Source organism: Cricetulus griseus, chromosome 2 (assembly GCF_003668045.3).
Source record: "Cricetulus griseus strain 17A/GY chromosome 2, alternate assembly CriGri-PICRH-1.0, whole genome shotgun sequence".
In the NCBI taxonomy this organism is placed as follows: Eukaryota; Metazoa; Chordata; class Mammalia; order Rodentia; family Cricetidae; genus Cricetulus; species Cricetulus griseus.
In genome coordinates, this window is record NC_048595.1 from 445,237,638 (window position 1) to 445,257,287 (window position 19,650).

Below are 19,650 nucleotides of genomic sequence, written 5' to 3' on the forward strand. Positions count from 1 at the left end.
GGGGGTGGCGTGCGTGTGTGAGCGTGTGTGTGTGAGGGGGTGGCGGGTGTTTGTGTGTGTGCGTGTGTGAGGGGGTGGCGGGTGTGTGTGTGAGCGTGTGTGTGCGTGTGTGAGGGGGTGGCGGGTGCGTGTGTGCGTGGGAGGGGGCGGCGGGTCGTCTCCTTCCCCGAGGACCTCGCCGCCAGCTGCACGGCACCACACCACACCGCCCCGCAGGCAGCTCGCACCAGCTCTCGGCTCCGCCGGGTCTGAGCCCCCCCCCCCCCCGGGCCGCTCGCGGCAGGTGTCGGCCGGAAGGTGAAGCTTGGACACGTGCAGGCGAGGTCGCCCGTCGAGCGCTCCACGGGGCAGCGCCAAGGCTCGGAACGCGGCCGTCAGAGTTCCGCGTTGCAAAGCGCGAGGCGACTCCACCGCCCGCCCGGCTTCCCTCAGCGAAAACCCCGCGGCGCCGCCTGGCGACCGCAGCCGGCCGGAAGCGTGGGGGAGGGCCCTGGCGCGCCCCGCCCCTTCTCCGGCCAATCGGCGCGCGCGGCTCATGAATAGTGAGCGCGCGGCGCCGCCCCGCCCCGAGTCCGCGGCACCGCCCGCTCGCGCAGACCCCGAGCGTGGCCGCAGCGAAGATGGCGACTGCCATGTACTTGGAGCACTATCTGGACAGTAAGCACCCTGGCCGAGCCGCCGCCCTCGCCGGGCTGCGCCGCCGCCGCCCCTGGCCCACCGCGACCCGCGGGGCCCCGGGCGCGGCCGCGGACGGGGACTGGCCCGGGGGACAGTGGGGCTCACGGCCGGCCTGGGGCGGGGCCGTGGGTGGAGGGGGGCGCGGCGCGGGGGTCCCGCCGCCTCCGCCGCGCCAATTCCAGGTGCGTCACGGAGGGGCGGGGCCTGCGGCTCAGCCCGCCCCCTCCGCTTCAGCCCCACCCCGACGCCGGCCACGCCCCGAGCCCCTCCCCTCTCGTTGAGTCTGGCGTGGGGGAAGGCCCGCCCCTTCCTAACCTGCTGCTGTGGTGTTTGCTTTCCGAGCGGGCGTAGGGAGCTCTGGGCGAGCGAGCGAGCGGGGTGCGGTTCTTTCTCGCGGGAAACTCGTGTTGTCACAAGCCAGCCCGGCAAGGGAGGATGCCCCGTGTAACGGGTTGATCTTTGACGAGATCCCAGGCGTGCCCTCCTCCGTTTATTTATGGATGGTGAGATTGGCTCCCGGCGAGAATTGAGAGGATTATTTCCCACTCTTTAGGGTGGCGGGGGCGCCCCTCAGCTTTGACTGTCTAGCAGGGCTTGGGAAGTGGGTCTCCAAGGTGATCCGTCTTCACTCTGAAGCCCCTCCAGTGGGCGTTCTGATGTGGATCCAAGATGGGTTCATTTCAGTGCTGGCCACCTGTGGGAAGGAACCCCATTTCTCCACAACTCACTGATAGTAGGGACACACTCCCTCCCATTTATTTATTTATTTATTTATTGGTTTTTCGAGACAGGGTTTCTCTGTGTAGCTTTGGAGCCTATCCTGGCACTTGCTCTGGAGACCAGGCTGGCCTCGAACTCACAGAGATCCTCCTGCCTCTGCCTCCCGAGTTGCTGGGATTAAAGTCGTGTGCCACTAACGCCTGGCTATTTTTATTTTTTTTAAACAATTTAATTTTACTTTATGTACATTGATGTCTTGTCTGTATGAGGGCATCCGATCCCCTGGAACGGGAGTTACAGATAGCTATGAGCTGCCATGTGGGTTCTGGGAATTGAACCTGGGTCCTCTGGAAGAGCAACCAGTGTTCTTAACCGCTGAGCCTTCTCTCCAGCCCCCCCCCCCTTTTTTTTAAAGTTCACAGCAGATTAAGCCTGTGAATAAATGTAGTTCCGGAGGCTGCAGTTAAAGGTCCCTGGAGGATAGAATGCTGCCAAGGGCCCTGGGAGTCGGGCTGTGGATGATAATGTCTTGGGGAGCTCAGGAAGTTATAGCAGCAAGTTTTCTAAGATGCGGGCCTAAAACGCTGGCCTTATTGGCTGTGGAGAGTACTTGGAGTGTGACAAGACCCAGAAGGCATCTGGAGTCTGCTGAAAGCTTAGTGCAGGCAGACAATCAGGAAAGCAGCACGGGCTGGTTTGCCCACCAGCTCAGCCTAACCACAGGGTCTGGTGAGCTGCTCCGTGGCACTGTTTGCTTTTCCAGTGCTCACAACTGTGTGGCAAGAGGCTAATATGTTGGACCGAGCAGAGAGAGCATGTCTTAGAACCACTTGGTGTATGGTTCCTGGTACAGTAGGTATCAGGATAAAGTTGGAGAAATGAAGGAGAACTCAGGTTCTGGCTTGAGCTTCGGAAGATGCAGTTCAGGAGTGGTGTGGCCTGGGGATGGGGTGAGGTGTCTGTCTGCGTATGCTGGGGGCAGGTTCCTGCATTCTCCCTTTGAGCTGCCAGTGCTTCTGAAACTGTCAGACTGTTGGTACCTGCCCCTAAAATGGCCTTAATCATTTTAGTCCCCAAACTGGAGGGCCCTGGAGATTTTGTTGTTTATTGTTTTTTTTCTAAAGATTTATTTGTTTTTTATTTCATGTATGTGTGTTTTGCCTGCATGTATGTCTACACACCACATGTGTGCAGTACCCTCTGAGGTCAGAGAGGGCATCAGAGATCCCTTAGAACTGGAGTTATAGATGGCTGTGAGCTTTCACACAGGGATTTGAATTGAGCTTGGGTCCTCTGGAAGAGCAGTAAGTGCTCTTAACAGCCAAGCCATTTCTCCATCCCTGGGGGTAGATTTTTGTCTACTGAGAAGTACAGCACTTACTGATGTCTCTTTCAGGCATTGAGAACCTTCCCTGTGAACTTCAGAGGAACTTCCAGCTGATGAGAGAGCTAGACCAGAGAACAGAAGGTGGGTATAGCCTAAGCTGAATTTTGACCATTGATCAGGGAGAGAGATAGTAAAGGGCATGGGATGTCAGAGAGCTACAAGGGGCCTGGTAGAGCACAGGATTTGCATTGCACAATGTCTTGGAGGCAGTGCTGGTACTTTTTGTCATGGTTGCTTTTTGTGTTTCTCTGTAGCCCTTGCTGTCCTGGAGCTCACTTTGTAGACAGGTTGTCCTCAAACTCACAGAGATCCACCTGCCCCTCCTTCCTGAGTGCAAGGACTAAAGGCATACACCACTGTCTGTCTGACTTGGTACTTTTTGTTGCTGTTGTTTTTGTTTTTTTGAGACAGGGTTTCTTTGTGGTTTTGGAGCCTATCCTGGCACTTGCTCTGTAGACCAGGCTGGCCTCAAAACTCACAGAGATCTGCCTGTCTCTGCCTTCCAAGTGCTGGGATTAAAGGCTCTTGTTTTGTTTTTGTTTTTGTTTTTGAGACAAGGTCTTACTATGTGTAGCCTTGGCTGGCTTGGAACTGGCTGTGTAGACTAGGCTGGTCCAAAACTCATAGGGATCCACCTGCATCTGCCTCCTGAATGCTGGGTTATGAGGTGTGTATCATGATGCCCATCTCGGACACTTATTTATTTACTTGTTTATTTTGAGACAGGGTTTTGTTCTGTAGCCTAAGCTGGCCCTGAACTCCCAGTATAGCCCTCTGAGTGTAGGGGTAGGGAGGAGAATGCTGCTGCTTTTTTTTTTTTTTTTTTTTTTTTTTTTTTTTTTTTTTCCCTAAGACAGGGTTTCTCTCTGTAGCTTTGGAGCCTGTCTTAGAACTCACTCTGTAGACCAGGCTGTCCTCAAATTCACAGAGATTCTCTTGCCTCTGCTTCCCAAGTGCTGGTATTAAACACATGTGCCACACTGCCTGGTTGTGCTGGTGTTTTTGACTCTGCTATAGTTTCTTTTTTTGTTTTAATCTCTGTGTGTATGATATGTGTGTACACATGTGTGAGGAGATGCACTTGCCATGGCATATGTGTAGGGGTCAGAGGACAGGACAGACTTGGGTTCAGGCCTCACCTTCTACCTGGTGTGAGACAAGGTCTCTTTTCTTGTTCACTGCTGCATATATCAGGCTAGCTGGGATTTTCCCATCTCTGGCGCCCGCCTCCCAGTAAGTGCGCTGGAGTTACAGAGGCACGTGCTACTGCACTTGGCATTTAAGTGGGTTCTGGGGATTTGAACTTGTGTCCTTATGCTTTCACAGCAGTGACTTAACCCACTGAGCTATTTCCCCAGCCTGTTTCCTGGCTTCCTACACAGATTCTTTTTTCTTTTTTCTTTTTTTCTTTTTTTTTTTTTTATGTATACAACATTCTGCTTCCATGTATATCTGCACATGAGAAGAGGGCACCAATCTTATAATGGATGGTTGTGAGCCACCATGTGGTTGCTGGGAGTTGAACTCAGGACCTCTGGAAGAGCAGTCAGTGCTCTTAACCTCTGAGCCATCTCTCCAGCCCCCCTACACAGATTCTTAATCATAGCTTTTCAACTATTGTCCTTTTCAGTCAGAATATTTACTGCTTTTCTCCTTTAAAAATTTTCCCCATTTCTGTGCACTGTTTATAAGTGAGTATTCCTTATCCAAAATGCTTTGGACCAGGAGTATCTTGGATTTTTATGTTCCTCAGTTTTGGAATGTCCTGATAATGAACTATTTGGGTGGGTGCAACTCGAGTCTAAACAAAAGAAAATTTGTGTCTGGAAGGCATTGTTGTATGATGTCGCTATTGATTTTTGTGTGCAAATTAATGTCTGCTCTGAACTGCACGTTAATGGCTGTCATCTGAAGAAGCCCCACTTCTCGGTTAGAACAGAGCTGTCTGTGTCTCTGCCGTTGGTGTCAGTGGAAGCATGCAGGGAGTTTTTACTTTGTTGCTCACTGTCAGCATCCGTTGGAGTCAGCCGGAGGGTTGTGAGTCACTAGTTGTTCCTTCTGCTGCTAGGTGCTCTCACTAGTCTTACTGTGGGTTGGATTTTTTCATGGTTTCTTGCTTTTGGCTGCTCTGTGTGTTTTCTTAAGTGCTTCTCCTCTGGGTATGTGACTAAGTTGTACACCAGGAGCTAGGTAGATAACCATAAAATGTACTGTTCAGGAGAGTCAGAGGGCAGCTTGACAACTTGTGCTAGGCCTGTCCTGGGTAATTTGCTGACCAGACACCGCACACTGACATGCAGTGACGCTCCCGCCAGCCTCTTCCCACCAGCATCTTGGATGCATGTCCCTCTACCTCTTGCTTCCGCTTCTCACCTGTCTGTCAGATAAGAAAGCAGAGATCGACATCCTGGCTGCAGAGTATATTTCCACAGTGAAGACTCTTTCTTCAGAGCAGCGTGTGGAGCACCTACAGAAGATCCAGAGCGCCTACAACAAGTGCAAGGAGTACAGCGATGACAAGGTGCAGCTGGCCATGCAGACCTATGAGATGGTGAGTGCAGGGGGCGAAGTGCAGGCTTTAACTCCTGCCTTCCATGCCCCAGAAGGAGAAAGATGAGCGGCAAGGGGTATCTAGCGAGGGTGGGAGTTCGGAGCACCCAGAGAGAGGATGCACTGGGAGCCTTCATCTGGGCCTGCTCCCATGATTTTGTTTTTTGGGCCGTTTGTCTTGCTTGTTGGTAGAACCATTGTTGGTGTTTTCTTGGGGTGCTAGGGAGACCTAGTCCATGGCCTTGTGCATACCAGGCAAGTTCTGAGCCACCAAGCTGCATCCCTGGCCTTCATTTTACTGTGAAGTCACGTTTTCAAGTGGATAAACACATCCCTTTTGCAGGTGGATAAACACATCCGAAGGCTTGATGCTGACCTGGCGCGCTTTGAGGCTGACTTGAAGGACAGAATGGACGGAAGTGACTTTGAAAGCACTGGACCACGAAGCTTGAAAAGCAAGTTGGCTGATGTTCTGTTTGCTAGGGATTGCAGTTTTGAAGGCTTTTGTCTAAATGTGTTAGGCACATGATGGTGAATGAATCTGGGTGAATCTTGCTCCTCTTTGGTCTGTTCTTTGATAATAATGGGGGTCTTTGTCCTTCAGAAGGTCGGAGTCAGAAAGAAAAAAGAAGCTCCCGGGGCCGAGGCAGGAGAACATCAGAAGAGGACACTCCAAAGAAGAAGAAGCATAAAAGCGGGTAAGAGGTTTCCTCCCTCTTGTTCCAATGGAACACCAGTTTCAAGCAGCGGGGAGAATGCGCCTGCGCGAATCCCCCACTACCCTAGTACGTCACACACTCTGAGACAGACAGGGTCACAATGGTCCTTGGACAGTCTCTTTATGTCCTTGGTGGTCAGAATGACCAGGGGGCTGTAGGAGTCTGAGCGTCTGCGTGCAGAAGGCCAGTTTTACTTGAGGCAGTGACAGACGCCTCCTCCGAGTTGGTGTGTGTGCCCCCCTGGGTGTCAGGAGACTGCTGTAGTGACAACCCCTTCTCCGAGTTGGTGTGTGTGCCCCCCTGGGTGTCAGGAGAATGCTGCGTTCTTACTGACAGTGCTGGGTAGAAGCCATCCTTTAATTAGCTGAACTTACTGTTAATGATGGCTTTATACATTGATGTGTGTTTTATACAAATTTGGTGTTAAACTAGGTGACTGCATTCACATGTGTCATTTATCTTGAAACTCCCATTGTTTCTGCCCCCAGAGGCATTGTGCTATTTCACTGAAATGATGTTTGGACTAAAGGGGAATGGCGAAGTGAAATGACCGTGAGTTCTGGGGACGGCCGGGAAGCTAGTTCTTGACGAAAGGGCAAAGGCAGGAAGCTGGTTTTTGAACGTCTTGGCTCATGGAGTGGAACCCAGGGCCTTGCATATGCTAAGCACGAGCACTAGATCTGTCACTAAGCTGCACCCCAGTCCGCACAGTGTGGTTGTGGTTTTGTGTGTGTGAGTTTTGGCCCAGGCTGCCCTTGAACTAATGATCTTCTGTCCTTAGTCTCCTAAGTACTGAGAGTACAGGCCCTAAATTTTTAGCTTTAAATTAAAAAAAGTCTCTGACAGTTTCATACTTGTATATAATGTATTTTGATCATATGCATTTACCCCCTCTCCCCTTTCTGGATCCTTCTTTCCGGTATGTCTTCTTCCTACTTTAATGACCTCAGCCTTTTTCTTTAATAGCCCATCAAGTGTGGATCTAACCAGTGGGCTGTGCCATCTGTGCAGCTGTGGTTACAGGTATCTGCTCATTTGGGAGAGGATCAGACTATAGGTTAGCAACTCTTGTGTTGATACCACAGATGGTAGTTTTCAGTTCTAGAGCACCCATTTGACCTGATCCCCTTCTTAAAAATACAGATATGGCTCCTTTCTTATTTATTTATTTATTTATTTATTTATTTATTTATTTATGAATGAGATAAGGTCTAAGGTCTTACTTACTCTGGCCAAAAAGCAATGAACCTTGAACTCCGGCATCCCGATTGCTGAGCACTAATTTACTTAGGATAGCAATTTAAAGTTCTTTTCCGTCAACGTTAACATTTCGAAAGGCTGTGTATCTTCTGTAAGTTGGCTTCATACTGCACACACTGCTTTTGGCTTGAGGAGAGACTGGCTGTGAAAGCAGCCCAGGTCTCACAGACTCTGGAGATGAGGGAATTGTCACTTTGCCTTTGTTGACATATATATAGCTCATTTAGTTCTCATATTCAGCACATATCCTGGGTGTACATGACTACCACGTGTAGGTCCTAAAGTGTTACATTGGAAACTGGGCCACCCTTCTTGCCAAATCTAGTGGATGGACAGCCCCTCTCCTGTCACAGATCACCCAGTTCCAAATGCTGCCTGTAAGGTAGTTTTGAATTTTGTATTTCTGACTCAGGGTGGAAGCATGATGGCTGCTCTTTCCTTCCCCAGAACCCAGAGGCTGTGCTTCTAGGTTTGCACAGACATTCTTGCTGCTGTTTTCTTCACTGAGTGTTTCACATAATGTCTTCAGCACAGGAGCCCAGTATAGGGCTCTGTAGGTTGTGGAGAAGCCAGAACCCACTGGCTGGAGCATCCCCCTAAGGCCTCAGGTATAAGACAGGCATTGTAACTGCTCCTAAAAACTCAGATGAGGCAGGCTGTTGAGTTATGTCTGTTGCTTAGGAGACACTCACTGCTTTCAGACCTGATTGCTGGCTCACTGTAGTGGTGGCTGGATGGTGACAGTTGTAGGGTACCTTCTCTGTATTGACTTTGCCTTGGCCCATTTCCTGTCTGGGCCACTATCCCAATTTGCATATGCCTGACAGGGGAGACTGCTAGAAGAAGGGGTGTGATCAGGCCTTGACATCTGATGCAAGAGCACCTTCCATGGAGGAGGTATCAGAGAGACTGAAGGCATTCAGCGCTTCAGTCCAAGCAGGCAGGGGGGAGCTTGGTGTGGCTTCTCTGAAGCCACACAGACACTTGTCTGTTGCTGCACAGTCTTTGTCCCTAGCCTGTGTTTGGTGGGGCTTTTTTCATGACCTAGATGAGAAGTGCTCAGTCAGGTTCTCGTGGCTCACTGGCCACTTGGCCAGAGGATAGGTATCAGGCAGAGTTACTTTCCTAGAACTGCCAGACCCCATCTGTTTCTCATGGAAGGTCCCATAAGCTAAGGTCAATGTTCAGTTCCTTGGCCGCCCCAGGGCCTGGTTTTCTGGCAAGCCAAGACCTGCCTGTCTGTGGGAACAAAGGGGTCAGTTTCTTCTGCATGCAGTTCCTTATCCCAAAGCTTGGATAAGCAGCTAGGTCCCAGCTGGGCTACCTGGGTTGTTAGGGAAGCTCACGGTGCTGTCTGGAGAGAGTTTCCTGGCCACATCTGGGGAGGGGAGCTTGCCTAGCCAAGGGCCAGGGACTGCCTGTGGGGTACTAGATACTAGGTAGTCTTCTCAGCTGCTTCTGCTCTTTCCTATGTTTTGTTTTCTGTTTCAGAGACAGGGTCCTAGTATGTACAAGCTGGCCCTGGACTTCCTTTATAGTTGGGGATATAAAGGCCTTGAACTCAGGCTCCTCCTTCCTCAGCTTTCCAAGGGCTGCATTAAAGACGGGTATCCCCACACCTGACTGACTGAACCTGCAGTCTTAAGCTTCAGGTCACATGTCAGCTGAATGGCTGTGGCTCCCTATGATAGCTGGATGGTGGATCTTCCTGTGGGGAAGGTCCGTGTACCTGGTAGAATTGAGCAGCAGAGGCAGGCACACTTCTGGGCTTGGCTTGCTGCCTCAGAGGGGCTGCATGGTGTCCATGGACAGTAGGCCACACAGAGACCACGGAGGCCAGGAGTCGAGGTAGAGTGTCCCGGGTCTAAGTTTCCCACTTGAAGGACCTCTTGGGGGTCGCTTGAAAGCCATATTATAGAGTGCTTGGACTCAGACGTGTTTTTGTGGCATTTCTGTGAAGGCATGGGTTACCTGCTGAGGAGAGGCCCCAGTTGCAGAGCCTCCTAGGTGCTGGGCTAGGATGTAGATATACTGTATGACCTGGGACACGCAGGAATTCAGAGGCTAGGAGCCAGGCTTCTGTGTCTTGCTTCCTGTCTACAGCTGTGTCATGCTTTGTATTCGCCATAACCCTCATGGAAATGGCCATATTTATTTGTCACTATACATGCCTAGTTCAGGGGTGAGCATGGATAGTGGTAGTACAGATGTAGGGATTATACTGCCCAGACTGCCCTACAGTGTACACGGAAAAATACATGTAAAGAATAAGTTAAGTTTTCTGCTCTACAGTAAAGGGTGGGGCAGTGCTGTGCTGGCAGCAGTTACGGGGGAAGGTGAAGGAGTAGGATTCTTGCCAGGCTGCTGTTCAGAGCCCAGGGGCAGCTTCGGGCACTGGGGAGTGAGCAGGGTAGTGTGTACCAAGCTGGCTCTTGTTAGCCTGCTGGGCAGCTGGGTGAGGTTGATGGGTGGATACTTGGAACTCACAGAAGGCTAGGAGGGGCTGCCAGTGTGTGGTTTGGGGTAGGTGCCGAGGATGCACTGACCCTTGTCAGGGGAGGAGGGCTGTCAGTCCATTGGCTCCATCAGAGCTGGTGAGTGCCTCCACCCTTAGGTCAGCCTAGGGTAAGACACAGATGATTCCTCAGATATTAGCTATCTGCCGGCGGGGGTGGGGTAGGGCTGTTCTTGTCCCTCAGGAGGTGGCAGCTGACACACAAGGGAAGTCCAGGGAAAGCAGCAGCCTTGTTCTGTGGGAGGGGTCTTTGTCCCCAGTAGACAGCAATGGCTGGTGTTGGATTTAGTTGCTAGTGAGTGCTGTTAGCAATTCCAGACCCCACTGCCTGCCTCTGGAGCCTTTGCTGATATGAGGGTAGTGTGATTTCTGTTTGCTGTTTGCTGCTGCCCCTAGGTTTGTGGCTGGTATTAGTTCAAGGGACTCTATTCAACTGATAATGAGCACGCCATATCGTCCTCACTATAAATTCTCAGGAGAGATTTGGCTGGAAGGTTTTGAGGTTATCCTTGCGGATGAATCCCAGTGATGGGTGTTAGGACTGTTCCCGGGCCCCAGTAACAAGAAAAGTGGAAGCAAGTTTATGGGTGATCATTAATCCAGAGACATTGTAGATTGCTTCCTTAGAGGAGCCTGCACGCATCTTTGGTTCCAGGGTAGAGGCGCCCTGGCCATTGGTGGGAGGGCTGCAGTGTGGCCTCACGAGTCTGCTGCCTTCCCTCTGGTGCCCTGTTGTCAGCAGAGCCTTTCTCTCTTCAGGTCTGAGTTTACTGACAGCATCCTCTCTGTGCACCCCTCTGACGTGCTGGACATGCCTGTGGATCCGAATGAGCCTACATACTGCCTGTGCCACCAGGTGTCCTACGGGGAGATGATTGGCTGTGACAATCCAGACGTGAGTGGATCTCAAAGGATAATGGGACACACCTTGTAGATCCGGGCAGGTGGGAGGCTCTCTGTGTCTAACAAACAGAGTGCACGGGTGTGACCAGACTTTCCCCCTTGCTTTGCAGTGTCCAATTGAGTGGTTTCACTTTGCCTGCGTGGATCTCACCACAAAGCCCAAAGGAAAGTGGTTAGTATGGGGGTGACTGCAGCCTTGGGCAAGCCTGTCTGGTGCTCTGGGTCTTGTTGTATGTCTCCATACTTCTTCAGCATTGGTCCTGTCTGGGGAGGGGTGGCGGTGGCGGCAGCAAATTTACAGAGAGAGAGAGAGAGAGAGAGAGAGAGAGAGAGAGAGAGAGAGATCGATCTACTGCTCAGCTTACCTGGGTGTATATAGTATTTACACTACAGCCCTTTAAAGAAGGGTTCCCTCCATACCTCCACCCCAGTGTGTGTCCAGTGTGCCAGGCCAGAACTCTATCACTGAACTTGTCCCCTTCACCCTCGGGCTCATGTTGGGTAGAGGTTATTTTAAGTGAAGACGAGGAGAGGAAGTGCTCATCTCCAGGGAAAAATTATGAAGAACACGCGAAGTACCTGTAGAATGGGTGTTTTCCCTCCCAGGGGTCTCCATCTACCACAGCATAGGCTTATGCATTCTTTTTCCATCCTGCATGCGGTCAGCAGGAGGCTACTTACTATTCAAGATGTTCCCAAGGTTTTATTTGAATAAAAACCTGGTTTTGTTGACTTGTGTTAAGAATGGATGCATGTTCTTAAAATGAAATAGTAGGAACTGGGCCTTCCTCGCAGGAACACTTGGAGCATCTCATGGTAACATCAGCCTGTAGCCAGTTTGAGAGTCACCTGGGAAAGGAGGGGTGGATGCTGTGTTGCAAGGACTTTGGTCAGTACGCTTATGATGTGTGTGGTGTGAATGTAATCCCACCTTAGTGGGCATACCTACTGTGCATGGCTCCTTGTTTTATATCTCAGGGCGGTGATGGCGCACACCTTTCACCCCAGCACTCAGGAGGCAGAGGCAGGTGGATCTCTGTGAGTTAGAGGCCAGCCTGGTCTAAAAGTGAGTTCCAGGACAGGCTCTAAAGCTACACAGAAATACCCTGTCTTGAAAAGCCAAAATAAAATAAAATAAAATAAAATAAAAGAACCATATGGCAGGTGCCATGGCTGTGCCTATGCCTTGTGGAAGTGGGCTGGGCTGCGCTGGCAGTGGGCATGTGAGAGCAGGTGTGTGGCTGGGCTGCTGATGGATGGTGATTACTTGGATGAGGAAAGGGAAAAGAGTAGGCTCATGAGGCAGCAGGATCTACCTTTGAGTTCAAGTTGGACATGGGGCATCGTTTGCAGGATCCCCAGGTAGGGAGTGGGACAGCACTGGCAAAACTGTTGGGATGTGACATCAACCTTAGAGCTAGGCCCAGGGCTAGACACAAGAACTGGGGAGTGGGGTTCCAGTTTGTGTCTCTGTAGGTTACCAGCATGGGCTTCCTCAGAGGGACAGGGAGGTCTAACTGACATGGTCACTGTAGCACAGGTGGGAAGTAATGTCAGCCATAATGTGTGTCAAAGAACCGTCTCCCACATGGGACCTTACTAGATTGTCCCTTTGGATCATGAGTGGCTGACATGTTCTTGAGTGTCCATGAACACTGCCTGAGGCTCTGATGTGTGCTTGACCTGCAGCACTCGGACCTGTGGGACCTATACAGGCTCCAAGGCCCAGTGCAGCTGTCTCAGGCTGTGTCTACACAGAGTCCTCAGCATGTTCAGTCCACCAGCCCTTGGTGTCCCATTCATGGTGGGCACCTCAATCTCTGACCAGCCTTACCTTCTTGATCACAAGGCTGTGCTGGGCTGTTACCAGTCAACTTCAGCCATGGACAAGTTAGTGCCTCCAATGCCGGCTCTCCTCAGAAAGATGGCACCTCCCACTTGCTGTCGCTCGCTGTCCTCTGGCTTCCCTGGGGGATGTAGGAAGTCTATACTTGGGTGTCCTGTGTGCCAGGAGAAACGATGCAGAAGGTTGACCCCGTGTCTGTCTTGTCACAGGTTCTGTCCACGATGTGTTCAGGAGAAGAGGAAGAAGAAGTAGAGCAGAGGCTGTTGTGCCAGACTGAAGAGCAAGCTAATATATTTCTTCACTCATGTTGCAATATTATCTTTCATTTTAAAACTACCTTATTTCAACTGATATTTAAAAATCCAGTGGCCAGTTGTCATTTTGGATATTTCCCAAAATAAGAAGCCACTGCACCATTTGCACAGAACAATCTCACAGGGACTTGCCACGGTGACTTTACATGCAGGCTCCCCTCTCCTGCAACCTCCCAGCACTGGGAAAGGCAACACCACCTGTGGTGAGTGTCACTTGGGGCTGTAGGCCAAGTGCGTGGTGCAGGGTGAACACGTTTTAACCTGGTGTACTGCCACTGTTTTGTGACTTGAGGGTCAGCCTTGAGTGTCCATGTTTTCCAGGACTGTCTTGTGGCCTCATGGAAGCACAGCTGTTGCTCTGTGAGCAAAATGTTATCAGGCGCTGTCCCATGTTATGCTCTGACCCTGACCGAAGCCCAGGGACTCCTGGCCAACATACCTCTGATGTGTCTGGAAAGGACTGGCAGCTCTTCCCAGGTGGAAGTGCTCTCTGATTATGCCCAGCCTTTTCAGTGTGAACTTCCAGCCCTCCCTGGAGAGTCAGCTTCCATTAGCCTTGGACTGTCCCTTATCACAACCAGCACCGCCCAACAGCGGACAAACAGCCAGGCTGAGCTTCCACCTCTCTGGGAATTCCTGACTTTTTTTTTTACTGTGAAGATGAAATTATTGTAATAGCATGAAGGTCATGGGTCTGTGTGTCTCCGACGTGAGTCTGTCTGCTGTGAGCTGATTTTAGAACTCTGCTGTGTTGCATCCCACTAGACCAGGAAGCCTACATTCAGGGGGATTACAATTACGTGACATGATTTGTGAATTTGTGTGCCCAATAGCAGTTCTAGAATGAAGGTAGGAAACTAGAGTTATTCTTTGTTTAGCCAGTGTTCACAAAACCAGTGTTGAACTGTCTTTTGGAAATATTTGGGGGGCGGGGACATATACACAGGGCCTGTTGAGGTGTACCTGTGGTGGCTCCTTAAGTGTGACAGGGTCATGAGGGTTTCCTTTGACTTTGGTATGTTTCCCAGTGTCTCAGGCTCTCTGAGAACTAAGAAGGCCTGTCCTTGGCCTCACGCCAGAAAACGACCCACAAAACAGAGCTGGGTTACACAATTTCCAATTTAAGGAGACGCCAGTTTTTTATCTGAAGACAGGCACATTATTTTAAGGTGGTCATGTCTAAGTAGATAGGTTTCCCTCCCACTTTATCCAAGGAAAGGAAACAAAACAGAGGAAGTTGTATCTGCTCCACATCATGCCATCACGGTCATGTTCCTACTGGACAGGGTGTCCTCCACAGCCTGTCCCAGCAAGAGAGAGAGAGAGACAGGAATGGCTTGTGTTCGTGCTACTGAGTAAGTTGGTCCATGTTGACCTTTCCTGGGCAGCAGGTGCTAAGCAACAGTGTAAGCTTGTCTCCAGACTAGGAGGAGCTTTGGAAATGCGGTTCCTGTGGTCTCTGGGTTTGAGGGGCTGGCTTTCTTCTTTAGGACCACCTCTCAGGCTTAGATGTGATAGACATTTTCATTTTTTGGTTTTGTTTTGTTTTGTTTGGTTTTTGATTTTTGGAGACAGGGTTTCTCTCCTGGAACTAGTTCTGTAGACTAGGCTGGCCTTGAACTCAGAGATTTGTCTGCCTCTGCCTCCTGAGTGCTGGAATTAAAGGTATACGCTACCACCATCAGCTAGACATTTTCATTTCTTAGCCTTTTGTTGTTCTAAAGCTTTGTGAGGATAAGTTACAGGTGGTTTTTTTTGTTGTTTTGTTTTTCCCTTTTCCCTTTTTATTTTAAAGACCAGGTCTTATGTATCCTAGGCTTGCTTTGAGCTCACAGTGTAGCTGAAGATAACTTTGATCTTTTGATCGTCCTTCCTGCATCTCCCAAATGCTAAGGTTACAGATGTGCACTAACAGGTCTGGCTTTGCAATGTTAGGGACCAAACCCAGAACTTTTTTTTTTTTTTCTTTTTTTGCTTTTTTGAGACAGGGTTTCTCTGTATAGTCCTGGCTGCCCTAGAGCTCACTCTGTAGTCCAGGCTGGCCTTGAACTCACAGAGATCTGCATGTCTCTACCTCCCGAGTGCTTTTTTTCCCCTTCAGTCCTAGGGGTCAGGCCTCATGCATCCTTTAATTTAATTTAATTTATTTGGAGGCAGGGCCTAATTATGTAGCTCAGACTAGCTTTGAACTAGCAGTCACCCTGCCTGAGCCATGAAATATTGGGATTATAGGCATGTGCCACCTGTAATATCTGGACCTCTTGTAATTTCTGTAAGCACAAGAAGTTTTAAATCAGATCTTGCCTGATAATGCCTTAGCAGCTGAGTAATACCTGAGATGCAGCCTGAGGCAGAGGAGCGTTTCCTAGTGGAGGTGCTAGAGGCTGGCTACACTCCATTTTCTGGCTTCCTGAGGTCATGCTGGCTTCCCTGACTTCCACCTGGGGCCATCCTACATAGTGACTTTTGACTTATTTATTTTTGCAAATTTCTCTATCTGCTTTTCCCCCCTTCTTTTGACAGTTATAATGATGCCCCTCCCCCAATAAGATGCAAATAGCTTGGAAACAAAAGAGTTCATGGGTTTGGGGAATAATTAGCCTACCTTGTGTGAAGCTCAGTGTAGCATTGTTTGTGTGGTGGTGAGCAAAGCCACCTTCCAAAAATGATGGTCTAGGCTTGATCCTTGGCAACGAAACAGCAACAGAGAAGCAGGAAGGAAAGTTTGTTGTGTCCTCGCCAACACACTGATGGAGTGCTTGTCCCTTTGTTACTGTCTGTGAGCAAGGAAGGAGGATGTTCGAGGAGAAGTCAAGCAGCAGCTCCAGCTCGGGTGCTGTGCCGCTGGGCACCTTTCCGGAAGCCCTAGCTAGCTGTCTCCATCGTTGGACCAGATACTCTTTCACGACTGCCCATCGAGACCTGACTCTTGAGCTGTCCTTGCTTCTTGGACAGTGTGTGGGTAGGGTGACCCCACAGGTCACTATGGCAGCCAAGGCTGGGTCCTCACTATGTCATTCCCTTTCCTTATAAGTACGTGAGTGTTTTGCTAAGAGGAGAGGAATCTTCTCTATTTCCTGTGCATATTATCAGTAGTTTGAATTTCTCCAGTTTCTTATAGAAGAAGCATGATGAATTAATAAAAAACTGAGCCCTAAGATCTGTGAACATGCTAGAGGTGTGATGGTCCAAGCAGTGCTGACCGTCTGCCTGTCCAGCAGGTGAGGTCAGTAGGAGCCAGGCCACCGGCTGTGTCTTCCACTCTGCAGTGAAGAGCCATGTGGTGTGAGGGCTTGTGGATGGCTGAGGAGGTGGCCACCTGCTTGCTCCTGTGCATATGGCATCTTGCCTTCTATCCCTCACCTGTCCCCAGAAGGCCTTGGCAGGGATGCTTCAAGCAATAACACTGTCCAGAGATCAACTCCTCCATGCTCTACCGTGCCAGGGTTGGCCCTATTATGAGGTTAGGTCTTCAGGGTTTGAAACCAAACAGTGAGGGGCATTCATTTCAGGCTTTGAACCCATTTTCTATGAACGGAGACTGGTCTTCACTGCCTATACTGAGAGGAGCTTTGAAGCAAGGAGGTCTAAGAAGTGTCTTTTCCCTCAGAATGTGCTGTGGTGTTCGTTCTCTGCCACACTCCATCCATCAGGGTGATGCAGCTTTAACATGAATGTCACATTTTATTTTCAAGGAATTATTACCTATGTCCCCTTTGTAAAGGAGAGATATTATTGTAAATCTTTTTATTAAATAATGTAAAGATGTATATCTGTATTTTTGGATCATGGATTATGGATATATTGTTTAATAAATAAAATATTTTTGGGAAGAAACATTTGAAAGTAGATCATTTTGTAAACAGGCATGAATTTAGCATCCCTACGCTGTGTCAGAGTGAGTGTGCCTCATGTTCATTTATATACTCAAGAGTCCAGGGTGCCACTGAGGACTTCATGGACCTAAGACCCTGCACTTGGCTTTGGTTGGGGTACTCAGGGAAGTCAGTGGGCAGTGCCAGGACTCCAGGCTCCCATGGGAGATGTGTGCATGAATGGGGGTGCTAAGGGCTGCTGGGTACAGTATTCCTGAGGGTGGAGCATGTCTCCATGGTCAAACACTTGCCTAATGTGCTGTGCCTCCCCTGGAATGGGAACCCCAACCTGGGGGTTCTTGAGGTTGTCAGCATCCCTTTGAGGACTGTCGTGGTCTGGTTGGGCAGTTTACACAAACACAGGCACACACACATGCACACACCCACACACCCTTAACAAAATGTTCTGGAGATTTTAAAGCAAGGTTGATACCTGCTGAGGCCTTTGCCCTTGGGTTGTAGGCAGCTGCCTTCTCACCGAACTCTCATGGCAAGGTGAGTGGGACTAGGTGGGAAGGGAATTCTCTAGTGTCTCTTCTAGTTTCTTATTTACTTATTTTTGAGGCAGGGTCTCACTAGGTAGCTCTGGCTGTCCTGGAACTCTAGTAGACCAAGCTGGGCTCAAACTCACAGAGATCCACCTGCCTCTACCTCCCGAGTGCTGGGACTAAAGGTGTGGTGGCACATGCCCATAATCCTAGCACTTGTGAGGCCGGCAGGCTGATGCTGGTCTATACAGCTAGTACCAGACCAGCCTGGCCTACATAGTGACATACAGGGCTCTGAGTATACTAGGCAAGTACTCTGCCAACTGAGCTACATCCCAGGCCCTAGTGTGTCTTTATAGCAGGTCCCAACCGTAAGTCTCTGCTTAGCCTTAATTATACACATGTAGGCCTTGTTCCCAGTCACATTAGGAATTAGGGCTTCCACATAAGAATCTGGGCATATACATTACTGAGATGTCAGTCATTCCCTTGGACAGTGCTGAGTTTCGAGACACTGGTGAGCATGAAGACCAGCCTTTCACCCTTCATGGGAAACATTTTGTCAGCCGCTGTGATTCCTGTGGCAACATGTTGTGTTGTCTGTGTATACTCCAGGGTTTCTCCTGTCACGTCCCAGGGTGATTGTTAGGGTTAAGGGAAAGTCCAGTCTTGGAATGGTGGGTAGGTGACTGACTACTGATTTATTTATTTATTTGACTGATTTATTTATCACAGACAGGGTTTCTCTGTGTAGCCTTGGTTGTCCTGAAATTTGATCTGCAAGACCAGGCTGGTCTGGAATTCACAGAGATCTGCCTGCCTTGGCCTCCTGAGTGGTAGGGTTAAAGGTGTGAGTTACTACTGCTAGCATGACTGCTGGTCTTTTTGTTTGTTGAAACAGAGTTTCCCTGAGAAATTCTGGCTGTCCTGGAATTCACTATGTAGTGTCCAGGCTGGCCTTGAACTCACAGAGATCCACCTGCCTCTGCCTCCCCAGTGCTGGGATTAAAGCTGTGCGCCACCAACACCAGGCCAGCCTGCTAATCTTGACTGGCTCTGAACTGTTACTAATTCCAACGGTCCAAGATGCCATTGACTTACCAGTTAATGAGGGCTGTGGTGATCAGGTGACATAAGAGGACCCAACACCCTCTAGGCATCTTTCCTGAACAGACTGTCTTAGGGTTACTATTGCTGTGCTGAAACACCATGACCAAAAGCAACGTGGAGAGAAAAGAGCTTGTTTCACTCACAGTTCCATAAACAGCTTTCTGTTTTTTGAGACAGGGTTTCTCTGTCCTGAAACTCACTCTGTAGATCAGGCTGGCCTCAAACTCACAGAGATTGGCTTGCCTCTGCCTCCCGAGTGCTGGGATTAAAGGCGTGCGCCACAATGCCTGGCTCATCAACCTGCTTCCTTGTAGAACCTAGGACCACCAGGCCAGGGATGGCACCACTCACAATGGACTGGGTCCTCCGCCATCAATCACTACTTAAGAAAATGCCCTACAGGGGGTATCTTATGGAGGCATTTTCTCAATTGAGGTACCCTCCTTTCAGATAACTCTAGCTTGTGTCAAGTTGACATAGAACTATCCAGCACATTGACTTTCTTTTTTTGTTTGTTTTTTGTTTTTCAAAACAGGGTTTCTCTGTGTAGCTTTGGAGCCTGTCCTGAAACTTACTCTGTAGACCAGACTGGCCTGTCTCCCGAGTGCTGGGGTTAAAGGCATGTGCCACTACCGCCTAGCCACACTGACATTTTTGATGACTGCCAGTTACCCTTAGTGGCCTATGGAGTGAGGGCCAACCTAGTAGGAAGGGCCTGGTAGAAGCTTCTGGAATGTCCCTCTAACCAGTATAGGAATACAAATGCAGTTGTGACTTGGACCTGGGCAATGCCGGGGTGATGCACTGACCATGTCCCAGTGCCCCTATCTGATAAACCTGAGAGGGTGGACAGACCCTAGGGGAGTGGCCTACTGAAGGCACAGCTGCAGCTGCATGCACCATCTCCCAGAACACAGCATGTAGCTATGACCCTGAAATGCTGCATTCTTTTATCCAGCTTGCAAGGAATACCTGGATTCCTTGGCTTTTACTTGGCAAACAACACTATACTTCTAGTCTTGCCTCAGCCTCAGGAGCCTCCTGCTCTTCCCGGGACAGAGATCTAAAGTATCTGGTACAGAACTCTAATTATCTTAACATCTTACAGAATGTCCTTTCCGGGCTTGTCCCGTGATGGCAAAGGGAAGTAGGTAAGCTGGAAGTAATAACAGCTCCTGGAGCTGTCCCGGGAGAACCAGAGATGAGCCCTGTTTCCGATACCTGGTACTGTGGGGACCAGGAGTCGGGAATGCTCTGGAGAGCTGAACTGGCCTCTGTGGTACCC

At 49.9% G+C, this 19,650-nt stretch overlaps 1 protein-coding gene across 8 annotated transcripts; it reads left to right on the forward strand.

Moving 5' to 3' along the window:
• Positions 1–518: 518 nt before the first annotated feature.
• Ing5 (inhibitor of growth family member 5) lies at positions 519–16,731 on the forward strand. Of its 8 annotated transcripts, none has more exons than XM_027397686.2 (8): positions 519–657; positions 2,795–2,866; positions 5,101–5,336; positions 5,679–5,790; positions 5,940–6,033; positions 10,589–10,724; positions 10,843–10,904; positions 12,788–16,731. In XM_027397686.2, the coding sequence occupies exons 1-8, from the start codon at positions 621–623 to the stop codon at positions 12,828–12,830; spliced, it is 792 nt and encodes a 263-aa protein (XP_027253487.1). In that variant the 5' UTR covers positions 519–620; the 3' UTR covers positions 12,831–16,731. The 8 variants fall into 8 exon arrangements, with proteins under 8 accessions (XP_027253487.1, XP_027253488.1, XP_027253490.1 ...); XM_027397687.2 differs by having other exon boundaries at positions 5,943–6,033; XM_027397689.2 differs by having other exon boundaries at positions 5,170–5,336.
• Positions 16,732–19,650: the final 2,919 nt, after the last annotated feature.